At 45.3% G+C, this 14,580-nt stretch overlaps 2 protein-coding genes across 7 annotated transcripts in view; both read left to right on the plus strand.

The window, feature by feature from the left end:
- LOC126516269 (uncharacterized) overlaps window positions 1-4,907 on the plus strand; it is a 70,469-nt gene extending 65,562 nt beyond the window's left edge. For all 6 annotated transcript variants that reach the window (XM_055064048.2, XM_072287139.1, XM_055064054.2 and 3 more), the window contains 2 exons: window positions 3,777-3,980; window positions 4,811-4,907. In XM_055064048.2, the coding sequence (XP_054920023.1) occupies window positions 3,777-3,980; window positions 4,811-4,852 (246 nt within the window). In that variant the 3' untranslated portion in view covers window positions 4,853-4,907. The remainder of the gene's footprint in view (window positions 1-3,776; window positions 3,981-4,810) is intronic.
- A 1,812-nt stretch (window positions 4,908-6,719) lies between these two features.
- LOC140216712 (uncharacterized) lies at window positions 6,720-12,589 on the plus strand. Its single transcript, XM_072287145.1, has 3 exons — window positions 6,720-7,725; window positions 11,148-11,268; window positions 12,383-12,589. Exons 1-3 carry the CDS (start codon window positions 7,627-7,629, stop codon window positions 12,544-12,546), a joined length of 384 nt encoding a protein of 127 aa, XP_072143246.1. The 5' UTR covers window positions 6,720-7,626; the 3' UTR covers window positions 12,547-12,589.
- Window positions 12,590-14,580: the final 1,991 nt, after the last annotated feature.

Consider the following 14,580-nt stretch of genomic DNA (forward strand, 5'->3'; position numbering starts at 1 on the left):
CTAGAAGAGGAGGAGCGGTGCAAGAAATGTAAATAACGAGCACAGGTGGCAGCTGCAATGCTAGATCGACGGCATAAATTTCCCTTTCCTAGCCTCCGTAAGAGACTGGAAATTTGTTTTAAAAGATTCATAGGATAATCTAGCTTTCTTTAGTAGCCTAATGTCGTAGGTGACACTAGAATTTACTGCTGTGTGCCGTAGTGAAAGGCAGATGATCTGGTAAAAGTATAGTAAAAGTATTCACGAGTAAGTCCTCCGCCCGATATGTGCAATGGGCTGATCGATTCTGTTTCAAGGGAAGGTGAGCATGTCTTGTTTTTAATGACGTTGGTTATCTGGCTGAGTAGAAAGCTTGCAAAAAATTAAGCGATCCCAGTGCTTTAAAACGTGCTGTACTGCAAGCCTTAAATCGTGTCACGGAACGCTTTTCAAACTGTAAAGCTAGCTTTTCTGCGTGGTACGGCGGCAGCATAACGGTGGTGCTTAAGATACGTACGCAGTGAGGCTGTGTGCGTAATTCACTTTTTGAACTCGCGACGCATTCACGGACAACTTTTAAGAGTTAAAATGATCGAGTGGTAATCGTTCTGTCGTCGAACATTACGGTGGTTTCAAGTTTCTAAAGAGCGCAGAAGCGAATTTTACAACGTGTACAATGAAACTGTTGTGTACGTTGCGAACTCTATACACAATGTGATTTATAATAATCTGCTTGAAAATGCAATAGGAGCGGCTATTTAACGCTATTTTAGAGAGCAGCGGACTACACGCTCCGGCATTCTTTGGGTTCGGGCAGTCAACTTTTGGAGCCAGGTGACCGATCAAAGCCTTGTGACATCACTGTCACTGTGTTAGCAAAAATCATCAACTAGACAAGCAGTTCGTCACAACACAACAGCTGCCGTACTAATTACAACGCCGCACAGCCGCCCACCGCGTAGCAGACGAACAGGTTATAAAAGCGCCACCTACGGCGGTCGGTTGAACGAAAGTGGGCGCAAGCTGCTCCCATAGAAGCCGGATATCTGTGCAGGTCTGGAGTTCCAGTAGGTCATGACGTAAACATTGCACGTAGACCTGTTCATAGACGTAGAACAGCACTGCGCACGAGACACTGAAACGTCCTACTTATATATCAATGACTGGATTAGAAAACAAGGCCAACGGCGGGCCGAAAGATAGGGATCAGATGTTCGCGCGAGTAAGACCGCTGTCATTTCTTTCGATGCTCCCCGACCGTCAACATGGCGCGGCTAGCCACCCTAGCGCGGCTGCCCCAGCGACACTGTCGCCACCTCGCGGGTCGAGCTCAGTGCATACCTCCTATGAGAAAGCTGTGCAGTACATGTTTAAAACATTTGCTCCATTAAAAAAAATTCTAGTAATGTTATGTTTGTTTTGAATGAAGAGGGGGAAGGGAGATCTAAAAAAAGAAAAACAAATTATATGTCAACGTGAATGAAGCCCATATGTCGCGGTGGTGCACCATATGACAAAGGGCATGAAAGGACCAACACCGTACTTGAACTCTTGAGGAGTCTGGTTCGCTATGACCTCAATGGGAATTTTGTGTGTGTGTATATATATATATATATATATATATATATATATATATATATATTAATTTCGCCTTACTCTATATACTTAGGCATGCTCTTAGAAAATAAATTGTTTGCTTTATTTCGTAAACATTGTTATTGTTGGGAAAAGAAATATTTCCTGCATGCACTAACAGTGACATTTGTAATATATTTGGTATCTGTGCCGTCCTTTGAGTATTCTTCGGTGGGGCTGATTTTCCTTATTTTTCACTCCTGCAACAATATTGTACACCGTTTTTGTTTCAATGCTGTTCCTAATAAAATGTACGAAATTGCAAGTGCACTCGAAAATAAAAGCACTTTTATGCGCTCAGAGAACAATTAATGTCGCCTGCTCGTTGAAATCGTTGCTGGAATTATTGTGTGCAATTAGAAATAAGCTTCTTTAATACTTTACAGAAAATAATTTTGCATAAATATATGCGCCGTATATTTCTTTCCGGCGATGTGTACCCACACGTCGCATTTATGGCGCAAGAAAACTTTCCGCAACTTGACCAAGTCAGCTTGGGCAACGGTCCACTGCTGAAAGAGCGGCGCACGCTCGATGCTGGCCTTAGCGGACCGTAGTGGACGACTACACGGCGGTTACTGGTACTAGATGTAGATAAAACGAATCATCGCGCTAACATTCACAGTAACTGCTACAAACTACCGCAAGCTACCCACTTTGGTGGCGAACCAGCACCCAAATTTATGTACTCGCGAGGTCATCGATAACGCCTCCCGAGCCGTCGCAGTCACAATGGTAAATTTTTTTTAATATTGCGAATTGACGCCTTTCCGGTAATACAGATAGCAAGAACTTACGCTATGCGGTGAAATAACCTGCAGAACCCGCACAGCGTAGGCGCAGGACTGCAACACGTTTCAGGTTTTGCGCTACAAACATCTCTCGGAGGCGACATCAAGGGCCTCAAAAGGAGCCGTCATCTGAGCCCACTACCCCTATTCTAGCAAACTGTAGTCAAATGCAGCGAATGCAACGACGCCGTTTCCGAAGCGCACAGAGTTGCCAGATCACACGCGCGCAGATATGGTGGCTAGAAAGCATAGCGCAGGCTCCCAGCTCCCGACAGTACCGGAAAGTTGCTGTATAACCCGCGCGCGTTCGAATCGCTTGCTTGTTGTGGGCCCTGTTCTCCGACGGTACGAAGCGCTTTCTTTCGCTGCACACGCTGTGGCTGGTCCGCTCGGGACGAGGCTTTCGCTGGATCTGAAACTGAAACGCGTCGCATAACACCCAGGGCGCGATATTTCGCTGCGCGCTTTCGCTGCAGCGGTAGAAATGGGTTGCATCGCCTTGCCTTGCACAGGCAGTCTTCTGGGGCTTGCGCTGCTCGTAATTATACACTTTTCTGAAACAGAGACGCGCGTCGCATAACACTCGGGGCGCTTTAATTCGCTGCGCGCGATCGCTGCAACGGGGCAAAGTGTTTGCTGTGCCTTTATCTGCGTAAAGAATTTTTCCGAAACGCGACGCGAAACCCCCGGGGCTTTTTTTTTTCTGGTTACGCGCGCGGTTTCCACCGCAAGTGCGTCGCGCGCCGGCGCGGATCTATCGCTACGTACCTGCAAGTTCACCTGCATGCTTTTGCTTCTTGTCTGTCACCACGCGAGGGCTACAGCTTAAGCGTCTTTAGAACTTTCAGTCGTCACAGCTGCGTAATGATTGTATTGCGAGCAGCGTAAGCCCCAGAAGACTGCCTGTGCAATGCAAGGCGATGCAACCCTTTTCTACCGTTGTAGCGAGAGCGCGCAGCGATATGTCGCGCCCCGAGTGTTATGCGACGCGTCTGTTTCAGATCGTTCTCGATCACTTGTGCATCATTAATCGAGCTCAGCTTGACCCTTGGCCCACTACTCAATCAGGCTTGAAGCTTTCGATGTCTGCTAATCAATAGAACAGCACCAGATCTCGCTTTGTGTCATGAGGAGGCACACATTTGCTTAGATCTGGGCAGATGCATGTCTTTCTTCTGCATTGAAGTTCCCAATACTTTCTAGTCTTAGGTGAAAGTGTACAGCTCAGCACAATGCATGCACGGTATACATAAGGCTGCTTTGTCAGCAAGAAGCAGCTACTGCCGTTCTTGCAAACCCTACCGTATTTCCTAACCATTCCTTGATCAAAAGTGTATAAAATGAATCTGTACTTGTTCTATTGTTTCACAGATAGACATCGGTGATGGTGTATATGTTGAAAAGGGACTGCTGAAGAAGCTGCGCCTGGATCCTAACAATTCAGGCTTGCAGTCTGCGGTTTCGCTCGTTAAAGCTCTTCTTACAAAAGATGTTGAAGGCAGGTCCTTCTTTGGGCGGCCGTCAAATGCCTTCCACAGAAGGATCCGTTGGATTCCAAGGTCAACACCACACTCAGTACGTATGTGACAAAGAAGCGTCTTAATATTCTTTGTGTAGTTTTCAACAAAACTCTTTTCATGGCAATTTCAGTGCTATCTAAGGGCAGTGCTTTCTTTCCTGCTAACATAGCTATTAACTTCATTATAACAGCATCTTATCATACAAGCTTTGCCAACATAACTAGAAAATTGTCAGTACTGTTGGCATATGTATTTTTTGTGACAGAGGCCCCGGTCATATGGATGCAATGATAATACAATATCCTGTTTTGTGGAAAGATAACATGTTTAGTAACAATGTCACTTTTACAATGTGTGCCTGCACAGCAAAGGTATTTTATAATCTATCTGTAGAACATCCCTAATGCCTGTTCAACTGTTTATATGTTGCTTGTATCATTCCTTGGTTAAGTGCCACACTTAAGTCAACTCGTCGATGTAACTGTGCCCAAGCAAAGCTGCGACACAGTTTTGACTGGTACCTTGCCTTTCCTAAGATAATTCACACATTAAACTTCCATGTACGGGTCACGATATGAATATAGAAATTCATTAAACTGAAGTTGATTTACAGCTTTTGTTTGTAGATGACAATCGGTATGATAGAGCTTATGTATCATGCATCTGTTGGTGTTGCCCACATCCATCACAGTCCCATCTCTAATGCACTAATTCAGCCATTTCATGCAGTTTAGAAGGACTTCGCACAAAACACGTGGAGATGTTTAGAGCTCACAGGGTTGAAAACTTGTGTCTTGTGCACGTTCTTTTTCAGAGACAGATGCATGGTGTGTTGCAATGTCACAGTAGCAAAACCAATATATTGCCTTTTTCTCTCTTTTATAGACTCCACAACGCAACATTTCGGTGTACTTCCAGGGCAGCTGAACAACTCGTTATCCTCATTACTAGCTCGGGGATATTAAATGGATGTATTCAAGCACACATGTAAATCTGTTTTCTTCTATTGCATGCTGCACCTAGCCACTTGGCAACGCGTGACATCTGCCTTAGTTTAGTGCCTGCTTCTATGAGGGAAACAAATTCCTGTACGTAGTCACTATATACCTTACAATGGCCAGCATTCTAAAGTTTCTTGACAAATGTCCAGCTAATCTGTGCTGCATCATTATGGACATAAAGTAGCTTTCATTAAAGCTTGCGTGCTATTCACTAATTACTGCAATCATTTGAATGGTATATCTTTTCTTAAACGGCAACAAATGTGTGTTACTCGGAACATCATTATAGTGCTCAGTGAAGTCCGACAAGGAGTTCTTGGACAGTTGCAAACAGATTTTTAGGAAGTACATAAAAATTTTATTTAAGGGATAATAAACAGTTTGTATATGGCTGCTAATAGTTCACAGGATGTTACTAGCAAGTTGTTAGGATGTATAAAAGTGGTTAATAAATAGTTGCGTTACAGTTTTTAGGTACTACATAATTTTATTCAGAGATAATAAAAAGATATTTTGGCAATGTATAATTGCAAAAGAAATTATCTCTTGAATAAAATTTTTATGTACTTCCTAAATACTGTGAAGCGACTATTTATTACCCACTCTTATACATCCTAACAACTCGCTAGTAACATCCTGTCAACTATCTGTGGCACATAGTCGACAAGATATTACTAGCAAGTTGTTAGGATGTATAAAGGTGGTTAATGAATAGTCGCTTCACAGTTGACACATTGTACCAACATGAAAGATTAAATTATGGGGTTTAACGTGCCAAAACCACTTTCTGATTATGAGGCACGCCGTAGTGGAGGACTCCGGAAATTTGGACCACCTGGGGTTCTTTAACGTGTACCTAAATCTAAGTACACGGGTGTTTTCGCATTTCGCCCCCATCGAAATGCGGCCGCCGCGGCCGGGATTCGATCCCGCGACCTCGTGCTCAGCAGCCCAACAACATAGCCACTGAGCAACCACGGCGGGTAACATGAAATATTAGGCAGTCAGTAAAAATTCAATCGACATTTTATATATATATATATATATATATATATATATATATATATATATATGTTCAACTCAATATTGGTGGCCAATAGTCGGTAGGAGGTTACTAGGAAGTTGTTACGGTGTCTAAGAAAGGCAGTTGATTGAATGTCGATAGGTTCTAGTAACATTTGTCTAAACACGATTTATTTAGGAAACTATAAAATTTTGCAACGGAAGCCAGAGAGGAGGAAAGAACGGTCTATACCAACTTTCCCATGCATGCCACTATTAAGGCCATTAAATACCACAGCGCAGCAGCACCAGATTTCCCTCTAGGCAATACGGTGAGAAACTATATGGCCGCACTGTGCTGAGCCAGGGGATTCGTCACGGCACCCCGCGGCAGCCACAGTATTCCAGCGATACGTATAGCAAACCCCTGCGACATGCAATTTGCAACTGTAGCGCGCGTTGCGCAGCGTCTGCTTTGTGCACGACAAGGGTTGAGCGCGTGCTCGAGCTAAGACTCTCCAATACGTGGTGCAAACCAGCTTTGTCCTTCTCAAACTTGACTTACACATCCAACCAGCGAAATTTTTGAAGCGGCTAACGCGTCTAGCCAGGAGCGGCTAGTAGTGAACGCACGCTGGCAAGCGCGCTTAAAGTCTGACCTTAAGTTTCGCTTAGTTCGAGTCTAGTTTAGCATTCAAAAGTAGTCGAAATTAGCGAGACCCAACGGCTACGACATGGATAAGCTGGGTGGCCAAACTTTAATCCCTATGCAGGTGGCCACGGCTGAGCGTGAGCAGACGAGAGTCGGCTTCTTCCAGAAGTACGTAATTATCATCAAAATTTAAAAACACAGCTTCGCTTACTTCAGCCTGCTTATTGAACTTTGTCAAGAAATATGCACATTAACAGTAGGAAGGAGCGCAGTGATCCAAACACTCTTGTTGGTTGACGTTAGCTATTGGCCAATAGCAGCAGCGTGTAGGAATCCATTATATTACGAAATAAAGCGTCCAGAGGAGAGTGAGAATCAGGATACCGTTGAAAATGTGGCGTCTTTTGTGGGCCGGCCCCGGAGATAGTGCACAGCCGTGCCAATAAAGTTTTTGTTGTTATTGTTTTGCAAATTTAATATTTAAGTATGAGAAGTTGGAAGGTAAAATATGCAGATCCAATGCCCTGTGGGAATCGATGTAAGTGAAGCTTTGTCTGCTGTTTGCGCTAATTGGTTGTGATATATTGACCGCATATGACAGTCGTGATGTGTAATGTTACCCTAGCTGCTCTGCTCGACGCTTTCTGCGAGCCTTTGTCTCCGCGGCACTAAGTGCACGCTTGGGCGCAATTTTGGATTCTAGCGTTGTAGGTCGCAGAACTGCCTCCCCCTCTCTCTATTTCCTTGCTAACATTCTCCCCGCCTGCTCCTTTTGCTGTCCTTGCTGTTGCAGTGAGCAAGGAGACAAGCGCAGCAGCTCCCGCACTCCATTTGTGGGGGGTCGCGCCTAGTTACGGCGTCCAGAGGGCACTGTGCACAGGCAATACAGCGTAAATTTGACAAAAGCTTTTTAGGTCATCTTTGCGCCACACTCCTGTCATGTACGCTAAAGGGCCAGTGTTGCGAAAAATCTGCTGTCGACACCGCGGGCATCGCTAGGCGAATAATGAGTGTGAACCACAGCTGCGCAGGATTTGGGAGGAAACATGACCCGCCCAGGCGAACAGTTTCCCGTGGACCTGCAAAATGTCGTCATGCCATCTACCGAAACAATCAACAAGTTAAACGACTCGTGCCACGGTGCAGTAAGTGATTGCTTTCAGTTAATTCAAATACACTTCCTTGGTTTTTGTCACAAGCTGTTAGTGCATATATCAATTCTACTAATTTTAGGTAAAGTTTACGAATTCAGAGGCACGTAAGCGGACCCTGAACCACTTACATGTTTATCGAAGTGGAGAAAAGCATTCGAAGTTAAAATAGGCTATTTGATAAACACTTTGTCACGAAAAGTACTCCGATGCATTCACCAGAAGCGGAGGCCTTTCACTGCCAAAATTACGACAGAACGAGGCGTGCTCACAAGGCACCGCCGTCTATATGTCACAGTGGCGCGCAGTTCACATTTGAATTTGGATGTTAATGTAGACGCCACTGCCCCCGATTTTGGCACCTCCGATGCGCCAAACGTAAGCCAAATGCGGCCGTCATGAGCGAGCAGCACAGCGCTAAGCCACTGGACTTGTCGGGGCACCCTGCCGTATCTGAGCTACGTAGCAGGCCGCAGCTACATGCAGATGTAGTGCATATTGCGCAGCGTTTGCTTTGTGCCCGACAGGGCCGTGTGCGTCCTCGTGCTCATACGATCCACTCAGACCATGTTGCGTGGTGCGGACTGGCTTTGTCCTCCGCCTGCATGACTGGTGAATAGTAGCCACATACAAGTGCATTGTAACACGAAAGTGTTTTATGCCGGGTACTTCCTGTAACGGATGCCACATTTATTACCCGTGCTCTACGAAGGTCATCGCATATTTTTCATTCTAATGTAGTCCGGTAATACTTTGCCCGCACTAAAATCTTTCAGAAATCATTTTTTTCCACTTACGAGCGAAGAATGGAATCATTTACTAGAATGTATTGTTGAATGCATATCTCATGTTTCATTTGAAAATATGTTGAAAAAGCATCTTTTTTAATCCCTCTCCTGCTTGGGCAGCATTGCTGTCTGCAATATTGTGTAAATAAATAAATAAATGATGGATGTAACATTGGCGCTAAGGAGTAAAACAGCTGGCTTGTTGCAGCACTGTGGAAGCTGCACTATTTCTTAGTGTATAGGAACGCCGAACGCCCATCGAGGTGTGCTCATCCGCGCCACCTCGTCTGCGTAGCGTCTGTTTACAGTATGATAAATGGAAATGTATGTAAAAATAATAAGCGCGGAATATGAGGTTGAAAATACCTGCTTGTTTTGATGATAAAGTGAACATAAAATGACATTTATTTGAGAAGCGAGTTAAGCATGCATATCTAATATGTAGCTTGTCTAAAATGACACCCAATATCGTAACGCTATCAGATATTGGTAATACATGATTACTTAATGATACACCTATGGGAGATGGAATAGTTGATTGAAGGTTATGAACTAAAACAAAACGTGCTTTTGTAGGACTTATTCATAGACAATTTGGTGGTTTAGCGAGCACCACCTGTTGATGTTGCCAAGTTCAGCGTTCAGCTGATCTTGCAATACTGTCAGTTACTAGAGAGATGAATAAATGGTTGTGTCATCGGCATACAAGAGGAACTTTTGACTGGTAAGCTCGTAAGGTAGATTGTTTATGAACAACAGAGACAGTAAGGGACCTAATAATAAAACCTTCAGGAACACCAAAGTTGATAAAGTTAGCCGATGAAAGGTGGCCGTTTTATGTATAACTTGAGACCGATTAGTTATGTAGCTATGAAGTTTTAAGGGAGGACCACTGATGCCGTAGGTCACCGTAGTTCATACAAAAGAATATAATGCTTCAGAGTACCAAATGCTGTAGTTCGGTCGCTGAATGCTGCTCCCACAATTAACCCGGTATCTATAGACCTGATTTTTCACGGCCTCGTAGCGCAAGTGTCAGCGTAGCCCAGCAAACGAGCACAACAGCGAAGGATCAAAGAGCGACACGGAGTGCATCGGAAAACAGTGAAGAGATCGCGAGGAAGAAAGCAGGGGAGGGGAGGGTGAGGCGAAAGTGCGAGAAGAAAAGCATAGTGCCCTGTATGACGCGGGCTTTGTGGCAGTGATGGCTGCGAGATGGCGCCAGAGTAGAATGCGTCGTCTGTATGGAGGGAGTGCTGCATGAACGCACGTCGGTCTGCGGCGGCTGCCGTGAATCCCGCCCACGCATCACGATTAGAGAGACCGTCTCGCTACGCTTCGCACTGTTTGCGAAGAGCTGCACGAGACAGATTGTCCACGCCAGCCAATATGTCGTGAAATGCAACCACGTAACCGCAGATGAATTTTTTAACCTTCGGCTCCCATGAAAGAGTGTACTTTTAAAAAAATCTGGTGGGGCTCGCATATGCGAGTAAGAGCAGGTGCGAGAGAGTAAACTATTGCTCCTTGAATATGAGTATGCCTAAGTGGCCTAGGCACTACAAAGGAGTTTCTCAGCACGTGTTGCATGCATTTGTCCCTTGGCATGCCGGCAGAAGTCGTGGAGCGTGGTACTGCTGAAGTTGGCATCGCAAGTTGGCGGCTGGACGTAACTATGTTTGTTCAGCTTTGTTTTTTAGTAATGGTAACGTGCCATTATTTCGCATTATTGGCAGCTCCTCCAGGACACCAAAGCGGCAACGGGGACACCAAAGCTAGAAACCGGACTGGACCTTGGGTTGGGGTTCGCCGAGGCCTGCGCGACCCCAGCACATGGGCCGCCCTGCTTCTTTCTAGCTTTGGTGCCTCCCACTGCCCCTTGGGTGCCCTGGAGCTCCTGCGCCACCTGCTTTACTATAATCTGAGGTGCTCTCCTCAGGCCTCCATTAGCTGGTTACATGTGCCCTCCTGGAGCAGTGCTTGTAAAAAAAAATGCAATTTATCGTTGCAAAAAAAAAAGCTACCCGTGACTTATACGAAATCAGTAAGAACATTGCCCGTTCAGACACGGTGATCACCAAACGGGGCACCCAAGCCCACTGCCACACCGCATGGGCAGCCAGTGGCGGAGCATAAACAAACTCGACTGCACTTCGTAATGCCGGCATGTCTAGGGGACAATTCTACAACATGTGCCAAGAAACCTCCTCCGTAGTGCCCGGGCAATGTCACATATTCAAGGAGCAAAGGCCCCCCGATAGAATTTCTCTCTCGCACCTGCTCTTGCTCGCGGCTGCACAGAAATGTCAAGCGCCACAAGAAATGCCCCACCCCACTGTACCTACTAACAACTGTAATGCCACCGGGTTGTAGGTGCCCTGGGAGTAGCGACAGACACACGCTACTCTGCACCTCTTCATGGTTCTTTTCATTGGTCGTACAATGCTTTGGAAGCGTCAGTTTCCGCGACGGTGAAATTTAGTTCAGAAATGAAATAGCCATAATTTTTGATATTTCATTATATTCTTTAATATGCTCACGTACGTTATATATTGCTAAGATGTGTATTTACTCATGACATCTTGTTGTAAGACAGCAGAAAGAGTGAAAGAAATATTGCTTCTGCAGGTGGCAGTTGAGAAGTTGCATGACGATGAGATCACGGTCCAGGTGAACGACTACGCTGCTGCGGAGAACTTGGTGAAGGCTTACTCGACAGTAGGCCACGGCAGCCACAGCGTACTGACAGGTAAGTGATTCCCCGTACCTCAATATCTATGATTCCAAAGAATTCCCTATATATGATACGATTCCATAGAAGAGTTTGACATTCTGCACATAGAGACACTCGTGACCAACTGCGACTACATAGAAGTGAGCGGAGCTCATAATATGGGTCATCCAGTGCCTGCATGGTCTTGGGTGCATCGCACTGCAGTGGTGCCCTAGATGATGAATGCTCCAGAGCCCTTGCATACGTATTTTACTACTGCTGAGGCTCTAATTATTTCATATGCTTGAAACTTCTACACCTGGTGCATAACTTGCCCCTAATTTTAATCAACTGTAAGCAAGGCTTCATGTTTACTCCACCGAAGATACAGGGGAAACATTCTACAAAACTTCTTAATATCCAAACAAATCAGGACCCAACAATTACTGGCAACGCTCCTAATTACACCATAAATGTTAACTGTGCCACGGCTTGCACTTTGTATTGCATTTTCATTGCCATACAACTCGCTAGCGACATTAGGAACTAAGCTGATGATGGCCGTGCGACACTTTCGAAGACTTCCTCTTATTTTTATTCTTAGGCATAATTGCACGCTGTAACTAACTCCAATTTTTTAACCTTGTATAAAGGGGCATTTTACCATTTTTTAAGGCCGTGCTGCTTGCTCATTCACCCTTGTGGCTGAGCATGGGCTATAGTTATTATTGTACGTAATTAATATAAATTCGCAAGCAGATTTTCACTTCACACAGCAACAGTAGGAAGACGAGCAAAACACCCTTCATGATTAATGTCAGCTATTGGGTCTGTGTTTTCTCAGCAAGCCCAAGAGGTGGTTCACGGACCCTTTAACTGAGTCTCCTTAGACTGAAAAAGTGTCCCAACTATTGATCCATTTCCTTCTAGGACAAGTTGTAGGCAACCCTAATGATAAAAACATGATAAAAACTACGTACAGCCTGAAGGACAAGGACTGTGAGACAACATATACTGCGCTGTGTATGTCGTCTCTTACAGTCCTTGTCTTTTGGGCTGTACGTCGTTTTTTATAGTGGATTACCAACTACCCCAAGCAACAACCCTAGAATAATAACACTCGGCTAAAAATAAAATCTTGTTTTTCCAGCGATGAAGGGCAACAAGATGTCCCTGCGGTTCGAAAAGAAAGCTTTACCAGGTACCAGCAAGCAGCAGCAGCAAAAATATGGCACGCTGGTCACTGTCCCCGCCGTCGGCATGGACATGGAGTTTGTTCGCAAGCTAACGAACTTCGTGTTATCATCACTGTGATCAAACGCCATCCCTCATATGTAAATAAATCATAATCATTTCACCATAGGCTCCAACTATGGGGGCTGTGCAGCAGCGCCTCCCCGAGTGATGCCAAAGTCAACTCCCCTAACCTAATGTGTTGAATGAGTTCCGCACTGTTTGCATTTTGTGAACGCTGTCCTCGCTTATTTTGTTCGGCCTACATTCGAGGTTATATATTTTTTTGTTGGCTTCAGACTTTAGGGGGTCAGCTTAGAATCGGGGTCGGCCTAGATTCGAGTAAATACGGTAAAAGAAAATCCGTCCAAGCGGACAATTCTATGAGGTCACATGAAACGTGCACACGGAGGGCGAAATAGATGGGACACAGCTATATATATATAATGTCGCAGAACATAAGGAAGTGAGAAGGAAGATGCATAAACCAATCAGCCCAGCAAGTTCAACTGGAGGTGGCTAACGCAACAAGACAAAGAGAAACAACTTAATTTACAACCGTCGGGTTCGGATAGAGTTACAAACAGGGCATCGAGGAACTTGACAAAGTCGGTGGAGTGCCTGATGGACGTCATTGACCAGATGTGGAAACAATGAAGAGCACCGGAGATGTGGAAAAAGGCTACCACCATACTCATCCCCAAGCTGGGCAAGCCTCCAGTCTCGACAACCTCTGACCGACAACCTCTGGCCAAACCTCAACGAATCGGCCCACAGAGCTGCGCGAGGAGTCGTCGACTGTGTCGCTACCGTGTGGCACGGCGCTGAGCTGATGGACAATTGGGACCCTCCCTCTTCATATAACGAACATGCCAAAGATTTTTGCATGGCACAAAGATAACCTCTGCCACATAGGAAACTATGCAGACCATAGGCTCCAATGCTCTGGTTACTCGAGGTCGGGGCATACCCTAATGTTGCTTTGTTACACAGAATCTATCCCGAGATACGATCAACCAATATTTGCGAGCTATGCTCAGACGTAGCTAACTTAGAACACATGCTCTGGCAGTGCGAAGAGTTATGCGACGGGGGCGGCTTTGGTCGTCCGAATGGAAAGCTGCCCTAAGGAGCCCTAATATTGAAGCACAGCTACGGGCTGACCATTTGGCCCACGACTCAGCAGAGAGGCTCGGCCTTTCTGTACCGACGTGGGAGCAACCCGCTACGCGCTGACGCGTGTTCTCAAGGACCAGAAAAAATGGCAGCAACATTTCTTTCTCTGATAAGGAGACTAACGGGCAACTTACACTATTTATTTTCCTAATCTCGGCAGCTTATTCAGTTTCTCTGTTGAGCTGGTCATTGTTTGTGGCTAGCAAATGAGTGCGGTCAAACGGGGGTTGCATACGCATTGTGCGCAATGCGCGACAACGTGGCGTGATAAGGCTAGTTTCTCAATGATATGCCAGTGCTCACGTAATCGCTCGCTGATGCAACTGCACCGCCGTCCTTCTGAGCTACTGTGTAAATAATGCCGCACAAACTAGCCCACCATGCAATCTGTCCCTTTTGCAAGCCACCAATAGTGATTGTCCAGACAGTTGAGGATTTATAGCAGTTTTAGGCGTTGGATAAATCTTCTAGAGCAGTTTATGAGAAGCCACACCTGCATTTTGGCGCAGTTTTGGAGGGGGGAAAATATGCCTTTTTGGAACACTTGGAGTATTATAGCAATAATCTGTAGCCGATTGGCAAAGTTTGTTATTACTGTGCAATCGCGTCAGTGCTGCTCAAAAGTGAAGCACGACACAATCAGTTGATAGTTGCTCCTCTTCCTATCGTCTTACTTGTGTCCGTTGTTTTGCGCTAAACAAATTATGGATTATCACCAATTAGCCCACCAACGCATTGTGCTGTGGCAGATAGCTGAATTCCACTTTATGAGCCGGTCTACTCGAAGCGGTGGACACTACTTGCAAAAAAAATTTAAATGCAAAATTGGCTAATTAGGAAGAATTATATAATTACCTTTTGGGCTAATTATCGTATGACGCACATTGCAATTTACAAATTCTAGCCGTGGAGTTCGCAAGGTGGATCCACTAGTAGTAT

This window comes from Dermacentor andersoni, chromosome 3, assembly GCF_023375885.2.
Source record: "Dermacentor andersoni chromosome 3, qqDerAnde1_hic_scaffold, whole genome shotgun sequence".
NCBI lineage: Eukaryota > Metazoa > Arthropoda > Arachnida > Ixodida > Ixodidae > Dermacentor > Dermacentor andersoni.

What these genes read in the sequence shown, in the direction of transcription:
- LOC140216712 (XM_072287145.1), top strand. Translation starts at nt 7,627, where the DNA reads ATGACCCGCCCAGGCGAACAGTTTCCCGTGGACCTGCAAAATGTCGTC. An exon ending in ACGACTCGTGCCACGGTGCA is followed by an intron (nt 7,726 to 11,147) that starts GTAAGTGATTGC and finishes TTGCTTCTGCAG; the next exon opens with GTGGCAGTTGAGAAGTTGCA. An exon ending in CAGCCACAGCGTACTGACAG is followed by an intron (nt 11,269 to 12,382) that starts GTAAGTGATTCC and finishes TTGTTTTTCCAG; the next exon opens with CGATGAAGGGCAACAAGATG.